At 38.2% G+C, this 11,394-nt stretch overlaps 1 protein-coding gene across 1 annotated transcript; it reads left to right on the forward strand.

Moving 5' to 3' along the window:
- Positions 1-5,163: 5,163 nt before the first annotated feature.
- On the forward strand, positions 5,164-11,094 carry LOC149731434 (uncharacterized). Its single transcript, XM_089884691.1, has 8 exons — positions 5,164-5,338; positions 5,835-5,990; positions 6,049-8,104; positions 8,380-8,509; positions 8,742-8,908; positions 9,387-9,595; positions 9,894-10,072; positions 10,260-11,094. Exons 1-8 carry the CDS (start codon positions 5,331-5,333, stop codon positions 10,517-10,519), a joined length of 3,165 nt encoding a protein of 1,054 aa, XP_089740817.1. The 5' UTR covers positions 5,164-5,330; the 3' UTR covers positions 10,520-11,094.
- Positions 11,095-11,394: the final 300 nt, after the last annotated feature.

Raw genomic sequence — 11,394 nt, forward strand, 5'->3', positions numbered from 1 at the left:
GACGCAACCGGTACCAGACGTAAAGGCGTGGGAATACTCTGCGTCGCCGTACGCTGCGACGCACGCCTATTTATAGGTGACACGCCATCAGATGTCCTGTAACCGGTAAAATAAAACCACCCCGTTTCCACCGTGTTCTGACAATATGGATTCTTACAAAAAATCACTCTATCTTTTTGCATGTGTGATGTATCGTCGATTAAATCCAAAATTTCTCCTCGAATTCTGCTACAGTCGCACCCAAAATCTTGACAAAAATATACTGCGGCAATGAATACCGATTGCAGCTATTTAAATCTCTATAAGCGTTTACAGTGTGCCATAGGAAACCCAACATCACTTATTTGGAGCGGCAACTCTCGTCCAAACCAAAATACTTGAACTTTAAAACGCGTGTTTGTATATTAAAAAATACTAAAAATAAATCATATAGAAGGGTGGGGTAAGATGGGATATTGTTAGCACTTACCTTATATTTTGTTATCGTGTGTTTTAACAATTTACAACCTTTTTATACAGAGACGCGGGGCAGCGGTTATATAATCGTTCAAATATTCATATTTTTACTACCAAATGGAAAGAGAAAAGAGTATGAAAACATGTCTCATGTTACCCCACAATACACTACTAGAAACTAGATAATGTCAATCTTGAAACAATAAAATTATTTATGATCTTACCAGTCGTTGCGTTATCGCTTAGGTGTCTAAAATGCGGTTTATAAAATATTGCAGTTTCCGTTTAGATCAGAGCTATTATAACATATAGTAGGGTGGGTAAGATGAGACATTTTTTCGTTATATTTTTTGTCTCATTTGGTAGTAAACATAGAACATTAAAAGAATTATAAAACCGAATCCTCACGACTTCTATAGACCGTTGTTAATTGTTTAAAACACGATCTAGATATTTGGATATTATGTGCTAAAGGTCTCCTATCTTCACCCACAGCACTATATTATAACAAAATTATATATATAAATATTTTGAAAAGCCTTGTGTAGTATTTATTTTGTTGCGCACATCGATCTAGTGTATCCGTCGCCAAAGTAACGGATCAGGTTAAATATTCCTGTAGCCTTCGCAACCCAAAAGAAAAACGATCCCAAAATAGAACGCATTGACGTCAATTCGCTCACTCGACGTCATGAGAGCATTCTCTCGAATTTTCTCATTCCTCTCACACTTTCTCTCTGCCTCTCACTCTCAGCGCCTAGCTCGCTGTATCACGAAATTGGGCGCGCATGACATAACCAATATAGGCCTTTCGTAGCTGTAATAAATAAAGTACCCGTCTTATATTAAGAAAAGTAACTCCTTACTAAACCTTGTGATCATGTCGATCATATTCAATCTCATGACTATGTATTTCCCTTGGAACGAAACATTTGGATAGCATTGGTAATGATCTAAATATAAGCATAGGCACAGCAAGGGAATCTACACTGCAGACAGAGAGACGAGGAGCGGATACGAGCTTGCTCACCACGAAATACGTCAAAAGAATCACGCCTTGAAATATGACGTTAAACTGGCAACGTTGTAAAATATTCTATTAATATTAGAAACATTACGTCTGATTTCAAACGTTTAAACGCAATTTCATCATTATGCTCGCCAAATTACGTAAACAAAATTATCCGCCAAAATTTTCCTATATTGTTCTGATAACAATATTGTTATTTATATATATATATACACATACTGAACTAAAGTACTGTTGTATGTGATCATTTTCTATGATTAATTGGATAACATTCCATTCGCTACAATAACTGACTCAAACTATGAGCGCACCTCTCTGCCCGTGAATTTCTAAACTTGTACACTGCTCGTAATGTACGAAGATAGAACGCAACGTAGAAAAGATGTCTGTGACGTCAAAGACTTCGCATTAGGAACAACAAAAACTCGTGGAGAAGAAAAGAGAAAACCAGAGACAGCGTGTCACAGGTGTGTGCTGAGAGAACAGAAAACAGTAAAAAAAAGGGTAAGTAGCAAAACAGGCGACCGTGAACTAGCTATATAAAGCAGCATGAGATAATTCTTTGGCTGGGTCAAATCTTTCAGCGCTTCAAACTTTACCAAGGTGGAAAAATGGGGTTGTAGAATTACGATCAGTAAATATGATGATATTTACCAACAATGTTTGCCAACTGTGCTTTCCCAGAGGCCTATTACATTTCAGTATTTTTTATCCACGCATGATCATGATTGTATAACGTCAAACGTTTCTTTTCGTTTGCTCTATGCATCACAGCAATTACGTTTGTAAAACAGCAAACGGATTTAATCATGCTGGACAGGGCATGCATAGTCATATATTCGTGCGATATGTCGTGACCACTAAAGCAACAACTAATTTATCGTGTGCACTGGGCATCACGATGCTACCCGAGTTGCCTGAATCCGGGTTCATATGCCGGTCCTTTGTTATTTAAAATACAAGCATTTCACGACTTGCTGCTGCCTTACCAAACATGGGTTTTGTTTGAAAATATTACAACTTTTTATTCCACATTAAAAACAACCTTTGAAAGGGAAAATATGTACAGGTATTCATTGTTTCATATGCTGCCTAATTGCTGGTTTTGAGATGTGAGATTTTTCAAACCACTCGATTGTGAGTATATACAGTCACCCAGTCCTCAGCGGAGCAGACTTATATTTCTATTAGGACACTCTCCTAATATAACTTCTCTGGCCGCGCCTAATCAATGAATTTCACGCATTCTACTGACGCGTCGGCGTAATTGCGTAATGGTCCTCTTTATACATACTCCCTGTGCGTAAACGAGGTTAGTGCGTCGACGTGACGTCGGTTACGTCGAGAGAGTCAGCGGGAGAAAAAGGTTCGAGACTGGAGAATAGAAAGTCGGATGTTTTATATGCTGGAATGCTATCGACGTTATGTCAGTAAGGATGAGTACGACGAGTCAGCCGGTAAGCAAGCTTACAAAAGTAAGCATATTTAACAAGATGTGTACAGTCATGTACTTTATTATTTCAATTATGACTATTGTTTGGCTGGAATTAAAAATGTTATGAATAGCTGCACAGCTGGAATGTTTGTTTTTCACTTTGCGGCTATGCAATATTGTGTGGCAAAATCGTTATGTTATATAGTAGGGTGAGGAGAAGATAGGGCACCTTTGGCACGTACTATCCAAATATCCTGATCGTGTTTTAAACAATTAAAAACGGCCTGTGGGAGTCATGAAGATATAGTTTTATAATTCTTTAAATTTTCTTTGTTTACCACCAAATGGGACAAGAAAATTGAATAAGAGGTGTCACATCTCCCTCACCTTACTGTATGTTTAAAGTTGTATGTGTAAGTTAAATATTTCTTTGTGCTTTATTCTTGATGTAACTTGGTAGCTTTATTGCGATCGATTAACAAGAATCATAAAGGTTTCGCCCAAATTCCGAGAAACAGTCCGGCCGGTTCGGTCATTTCTTAAAAATATGTCCTGCATCGTCGTGGTAGAAGCATATCCGTTAATGACTCGTTTTGCAGCGTAATTCCGTCAGTTAACATTGTATTCGACGTCTATCGCCAGAACTACGCGCGAATTACGCACGTAAGTATTCGGCATAGCACCAGGACATGCGTCATTTGTAATACAACACTTACTTTTAAAATTACACCGAACGGCTGTACGTTTATAATTAAGCGAGCAGTAAGCTTACTCGTTTAGATTTTACGGTTGATAAGATTAAACTTAAATATCGTATAAAAAAATACTTTTTAACAATTTTCTAATTCAACCAAAGAGAGTTTTTTGATGTACGTAGTAATTTTAATAATTGACGATTTTCACAAAATGGCGTCGCGCATATCTTATAGTCTATTGACATAATACTCGTTTACATCATACGGTCGAAAACAATTCTCCTAACCACGTGACGTATGAGCTATGTCAGTGACCAAGATTTGTCGCACATGTCTGACCATTGTGTAGTAAAAAATCGGCCGTAAATCGGCACTATAACAAACTTGAATACTGCAATAAAATCTTATAACATCGAGTTTTGGGCGTGATTTTAGCCAAAAGTGCTGCCTATATTATTTTTTTGAAGTCCTGCGCGGGGACATGCGGTCAACGTGTAAAATAATATACAATTTAACGCATTAGGTGATTAACTCGGTCAGAAACTAGATTTTTGTTCGAATTTTAATTGCTGCATTCACTAAATTATTATTTTTAGTTTGACATAAAAAAAGCGGCGTTAAAAATTCTTCGGTCCTTGTCGAAGCACTTTTGCAAGCAGCAATACGTTTTACAGCAAAATGTGTAAAAGTTATATATAATTAATGAAAAATGTAAAAAATATTTGGATGATAATGTTATTGTAATTCTGTAACTAAATTCTATTCGAAGTGTATTTTCGTTCTATTACGTTTTTCGCTCTCACGGCTGCAGGAGACCAATCAAAACGGTGTGACGTAACAAAGATAGAAATAGGTTGAAGTACGCAGGTCGCACGTCACAAGCAACGATCCGGCCAGATAAACGTCATGCGTCTCTCATTTTAAGAGCGCCTTTGTTTCTTTCATACTCTTTATGCGCACTGTCTGAGTGAGAATTTGCGTCAATCTCTCTCGATTTCCTCATTTTCTTCGTGCTCAGGCCTCTCGCCACGGCAGCTAACGCACATGGTTCTTTTTTTGGCTCCCGGCTTAGTTACACAGCATGCACTGGTAAAGCGTAGCCGAAGGTCTATATAGCTTAGCTCACTGCCGTATCGGAGCATTTGAATCACGCTGCCGAGGTGTACACTACTCTTGAAACGCCACGAGATTTAGTTTACGTTACTGTTTACAGTTAATTTTAATAAACATAAGTGACAGAAATTAGGTAAAGGAAATGAAAATAGTTTAGGCTAATTAAAAACAAAATATTTTTCGGTAATTTTTTTTTAACAATAGAATAAACGTATGAACAGGTAGTAAAGCAAAAGGGTTTAAAAAAAGTATTGTAAAATAACCATATAGTCATTTCGATGACTTTTATGAAGAGAGTAGACAATTCAATATAGTGTACAGACTATAGAATAGAGTAACAAAAAAAATATTATATTGTTTTACGGCGCAATGCACACGTGCCCTTGCACCTGCAATACAGAAATTTACAGTTCAGTTATATTTCTTCATTTTTACCTCGAGTAACGCTTATGTTTAACAGATTTAAATGCATAGTTAGGTAAAACAACGATATAATATACAGTTTGATCGGATATACTACTTCGAGTTTGTTGTTTCGAAATCGAAGTTTATTTCAAAGACAATAAAGTCAGCTGTCGTAATAACAGGCAGTCAAATATCGATGTCCACGTAAGTACAATTAAGTTAAATTTGCTGTTTGTGTTTATTATGTCCGAAGTAATAGTTATTCTAGAAAGTGTGCTGCGAACTTGGTGTTTTTATGTGATTTAACTGCAGAACATTGGCAAAGTGTATGGAAAATAAGAATAACTATTACTTGGGACATAAGGAACCCAGACTTGTTTAATTAACTTATGTAGTTGCAATTTATACTGGCATGTACTTATAAAATTTTGTTTGGTTGGGTGCCGGTTGTGAATTTGTGATTATTTTGAAAACAAACATTAGGGTTTGGGTCAAAAAAGGTTTAGAACCGATGCTTAACATAATGTTTATTAAGTTGCAAGTACATGTGTTTTTTTTAAACTACCTTTAATTTCTTACTTCAGTTAGAAATGTTCAATTTTTGCAAATGGTTACGAATTGCACAGATAGGGCTACATAACGTAACATTAAAAGCATGCCTACAATTTGTAAATTTATTGTATTTTTTTATTTGTTTCAGTCTCATTATGCCAATCAGCTGCTTTGGGTCTGCTGCAAGTTTAGGAGTTCCATCTTTACACAAAACCGACGAATCCGAATCTCTTCAAGAAAAGGAAATCAGCTTGACGTTTATCAAACAGCGCCCACTGGCGACGGAGGAAAACCATTACAAAAGGTTTGTAATATTTTTACTCAGACAGACATTTTAAATAACATTTTTTTTTCTATTACAGTGACTACTTTTCCGAAGAAAACATCCTTTCGCAATCGTTACCCTCATTTGAACCAATCGTTCCTGGATTTATGACGTCATCTCGATATTCTACCTCTATTGGAACGACGTCACCTGGATCGAGCACGTCATCAAACCCAGAATCTATTTCCTCTGTTATATCATCTCAAAATAACACGGATATACAGGAATCGCTCACTCAAACCGAACCAATGGCAACCACTTCGTTCTTAAACTGTCCCACCAGTTGGAATAACGAGTCTTATTCAAACGACTTCGATGCCCACGCCTCGAATTGTCCCGACAACAGCGATGCTTTTTCAGCATCCCCAGTCAGCAGTCTTGCTACGACCATTGTACCGGTTCATGGGTACGGAGATCTGAATTCACTATCGCCGCACCCAAGCTCGCCAAATTTACATAACGCTCATGATTCTAACCAACGAGTCACGCCGAACGAGACCCCGATGTCTGCTGCTTCCCCATCAAACACGGTTCACTTCAACAGCACCGCTTATGGAAGCGACCCAACTGGAAACGAAGGCATGATGGACATTTTGCCCATCGACCAATCGGAGCGACGACAGAGTTCTAGTGTCATGTCAGTTGCGGTGTTTCACATCCCGAATATGCATGAAACAACTCCCACGTACTCCAACGTCGGTGACGAAAATCAAGTCAGTTCGACCCAGTTTTACGGGAAATCGCCTCTGCATTCATTATACTCAAAGCGGTCTGCTCCGTCAAGCGAATATAAATATTCACGAAAATTAAGCTGTACTGTGGATCCTAACACGTACAACTTTTCCAATGTTGATCCCAGTAGCCCAACTGAAGTTTCGAATGCATCCCGGAACCGTCATTACCGGCATCATTCCTACAGCGAATGTACTAAAAGAGCCGACATGGTTTCGTCTTCGCCGAGTTCGCCAGATGATATTTTTATGTCCAACCAGCATAAACGAATAAACAACCAAGAATTCTTCTCTGCCGAAAGCTGTGTACCTCGCTCAAATTACGATGAAACCGATATCGGTCTCTACAGTTCGTATTCAGGTATGAACACTTCTGTTGACATCAAACCGTTCAGACTAAACGGTCCGTCTCATATCAACACATTCAAAAAGACTGTTTCGAGCGATCATAGCCGAAGCACTGCCAAAGAGCACATGATATTGGAACAAGGCCATGGGATTAGCAATTCATTTGCAAATTATCCGTCCTCTGCTTTGGAGCAGTCACCACATTCTGCCAGTAGCCCTGTTTTTGAACAGATTAGTTGTCCGACCCATTCGCTTGCTACTTCCAAGCCACAAATGTCCGGATTTACCGACAACAGCCACGTTGCGGATCTCGAAAAGCAAGGTTTCACTTCCATGTTGAACTCGCCGCTCCAATCAACAAACAATTCGTTTCATGAAATAAGTCATTCCCCGACACACCAGCGAATTCAAAACAGCCCAACCGATCTTTCGGTCAGCAGCCCGCGACTGGGCGCACAAATGGATTTAAACATTTTCCATAACAACCAATCTAGAATTGCTGGGGACGAGTTAAGGTTGATAAGAGATGTAGCGCCCGTATCCCAGCACACAGCCTCGCCCGGTATCGGTACGATGGCAGGATTACTTTCAACGTATCGTCCCGGAGATCGGGATCAATTTCAAAATCTAACTGCTCTTTCCGGCCAAGAACAAGCGCTCGGTCATTCCAGTGTACCACTGATAAATCAGACCCACCCTATAACCTTGGATTCTACTAAGCCAATAAATGGAGATACATTATACTCTAGTGGACTTTCGTACAACGGTCAAATGTACCTCGCTCTTCCCAACTCAACTGGGAACCATTTCCACCCCTTTCGCACGCAATACGCTGGAACAGAAAGACACCATCCATACCAAAGTCACAACGAACGACTGGTGGTCGGTGGTTCTATGACGCCTTCCACTAACGTTCGACCGTCCAGTGAGGGCTTATGTGCCGTATGTGGCGACAACGCTGCTTGCCAGCATTACGGAGTTCGAACCTGCGAAGGCTGCAAAGGATTTTTTAAGGTACGTTTCGTGTCTTGAACTTACGCCATTTTTTTTTCAAGTATACGGTAGCTATACTTTCAATTCATTATTAAATATCACTGTAAGTATATTGTATATTCGATTTAACAGGTTTCAATAGATGCCCTTCTCAATATTTTTTTTAAGTCCTCCCTTATTTCGTTGTTTTAACTAATATGATTTTCGTTATTGTGACCGCTAGGATAAATAAAAAGCATTTTATGTCGCTTAATACACCTGTCTTTTGTTTTTAACACCATTTTGTTCTTCTTCAGAGAACCGTCCAGAAAAAGTCAACGTATGTATGTTTGGCAAACCGAAACTGTCCCGTCGACAAACGGAGAAGAAACCGTTGTCAGTTTTGCCGATTCGAAAAATGCCTTGCCGTTGGCATGGTTAAAGAAGGTGTGTAGCAAACATGCGGGATTATATCTTTTCGTATTGAATGCAACAGCCACGCTATTAACTGATACTCCTTCCCACATTTTTTCCATAGCGTGTTTTAAAAACTGTTATTTTGGGATTGGTTTCCTTATCTTCGTTTTTTTCTATAAATAACATGATATTCGATATCGTTTTCATAGAGATAAATACAAATTATGTTATGTTACAATGCTAAAACAAACCATCTATTTAGTGGTTCGCACCGACCATCTGAAAGGACGCAGAGGAAGATTGCCGTCCAAACCAAAGGGTCCAAAAGATCCGGTTGCCCCTCCCTCTCCCCCTGTTAGTTTCATCACATCTTTGGTACGAGCACATGTAGATACGAATCCAGCTATTTCAAACACAGACACCAGCAAGGTATGTTCCTTCGCCCGGTCTCACTGTGTGTTATGGTCTGCAATCTCCATTTTAATTATCGCTTTTTATTGTGTTGTAAAAAAGCTTTAATCTCCATCTGGTTTCGCCTGTAAAAACACAGTAATTGAAGTAAGATCAGTTTTCATAAACTAGGGATTGCCTACTTGCATTTAACTTGTGGGAGTCGGCTAAGCTAGAGGGTAGAACGCGACCGCATTAACGCTACACTGTGCAACACAAAAATTATATAGTATAGGGTAGGGGAAGATGGGACAGCTTTTTATTCAACTTTCCCGTCCCATTTCGTAGTAAACAAAAAACATTCAACAATTATATAATCGAATCCTGACAACTCCCATAGACCGTTGTTAATTGTTTAAAACACGATCAGGATATTTTGATAATATGTGCCAAAGGTGTTCCGTCTTCCCCTGCCCGACTTGATGGCAAAAATGAAACGTTTATGTTTCTTTTACAGTACCGGCCACCGGGAATCGCACCTTGTACCCCTCCGCTTCGAGTCGTTGACGAAGCAATCAACTTCTACGAGTTACTGTCAGCATGTCAAGCGGTAATACGCCAGTGGGCAGAAAAAATTCCCGGATTCTGTAATCTTTGTCAAGAGGATCAGACCAATCTCGTTGAAAATTCCTTCCTTGATATTTTTGTGCTACGTTTAGCTTACAGGTAAGCATTTACACTTAACATTCCAATTTTATATAGTAGGTGGGGGAAGATAGGACACCTTTAGCACATATTATTCGAAAACTTTGTTCGTGTTTTAAACAATTAACAACGGTTTATGGAAGTTTGTAAGAAATAGTGTTATAATTCTTTGAATGTTCTTTGTTTACTACCAAATGGGCAAGAAAATAGCATAAAATGGTGCCCATCTTCCCCCACCCTACTATATTAGATATTCAAATTTTGATTAGAAGGTTTTTAAAGTAGAATGTCGTATTTAAAACGTTTTTTTTTATAATAGATCCGAAATACAAGAAGGGAAACTGGTATTTTGCAACGGACTTGCTTTACACCGTGATCAGCTTTACGGAAGCTTTGGGGAGTGGATCGACTCCATTTTGTCGTTTGCGTGTTCTCTGGCAGACATGAATGTTGACATTTCCTCGTTCAGTTGTTTGCTCGGTTTACTTTTATTTAGAGGTAAGCGTTTTTTTGTTATTTTATAAACATTGTAAAAGTTGTATTTTTATAAAAAATGTAAATTTGTTATTTTTTAAACATTGTAAAATTTAGATTTTTTTTAAACATTTGAAAATTTGTAATTTCATAAACATTGTAAAATTTGTAATTTTACAAACATTTATAAAAATCAACCATTGTCCAACAGAGCCACGCGGTGTACGAGAACCTAAAAAAGTGGAAGAGCTTCTCGGTTTGTGCATTGAAAGTCTCAAAGAACACGTTACCAAGAGTTCTGTGACCGCCGACCGTCCAAATTACTTCGCAAAGCTTCTCGCTATTTTACCCGAACTCAACGCCCTCGCAAAAATGGGCGGACGAAGAATCCAACGACACAGTATCGAGTCTCCAGGAGTCCGTGTACCGCACTGCTTACAGCGCAATCTTTCTACAAACATGCTACTCTAAAAATCCTGTTTTAAAAAGCTGCCACATTGAGATTAGCTATGCGTATATACACCTTATCCTCAAAGGATAAGGAAAGGTTATTTAAACACACGTAGCACAGCTACACGAACTGCGGATGTTTGCACTAGTCTAATCAATTGTTGCAAGCAAAAATTGCAGCACTCGAAACGAAGCAGATATAGTAGTCATTTTACAGTAGCAAAGAAAGCTGTTTAAATGTAATGGCGTTTTTGTGTTAACTGTCCGTTGTACAAATTGAAACAAGATGTGCTTATACCAGCGTTTTATTTTATTGTGTTTTTCTTACTTTAATTACCTTTTCGCGTTCCCGTCCACCAGTTACACGACTTTGCATTGATTGCTAAAGTTGGAAATTTAAGTTACACTGCCTTAGCGCCCACAATATTACTTGGCAAAACGGGAACTAGAACCTTTCTCACGGTACAACTCATGAACGAACAGCAAAATTGCGTAAAATCCTAGTAGAAAATAGTTCGAATTTGTGGCACATTTGCAGTATATGTGATGATCATATCATGCTATCATTCCCATTAATACAAATATAAAAGAATCAATGCTCGGAATTGCTTATGTTATCTCTGCTGATAGTATAGTATAGGTTGAAGTATAATATAACACCTTTAGCACATAAAACCTAAATATCCTGATCGTGTTTTAAACAATTAACAATGGTTTATGAAAGTCGTGAAGATACGGATTTATATTTCTTTGAACTTTCTTTGTTTACTACCGAATGGAAAGAGAAAATAAAATTAAAATTTGTCCTATTTTCCCCATTCTGCAATATGTTAATGAGTTTTAGATTAATTCTTTGGATTTATAACGATTTTAATATAAATCGCAAATCATTGTGA

This window comes from Ciona robusta, chromosome 9 (genome assembly GCF_009617815.1).
Source record: "Ciona robusta chromosome 9, ASM961781v2".
NCBI classification, from domain to species: Eukaryota; Metazoa; Chordata; class Ascidiacea; order Phlebobranchia; family Cionidae; genus Ciona; species Ciona robusta.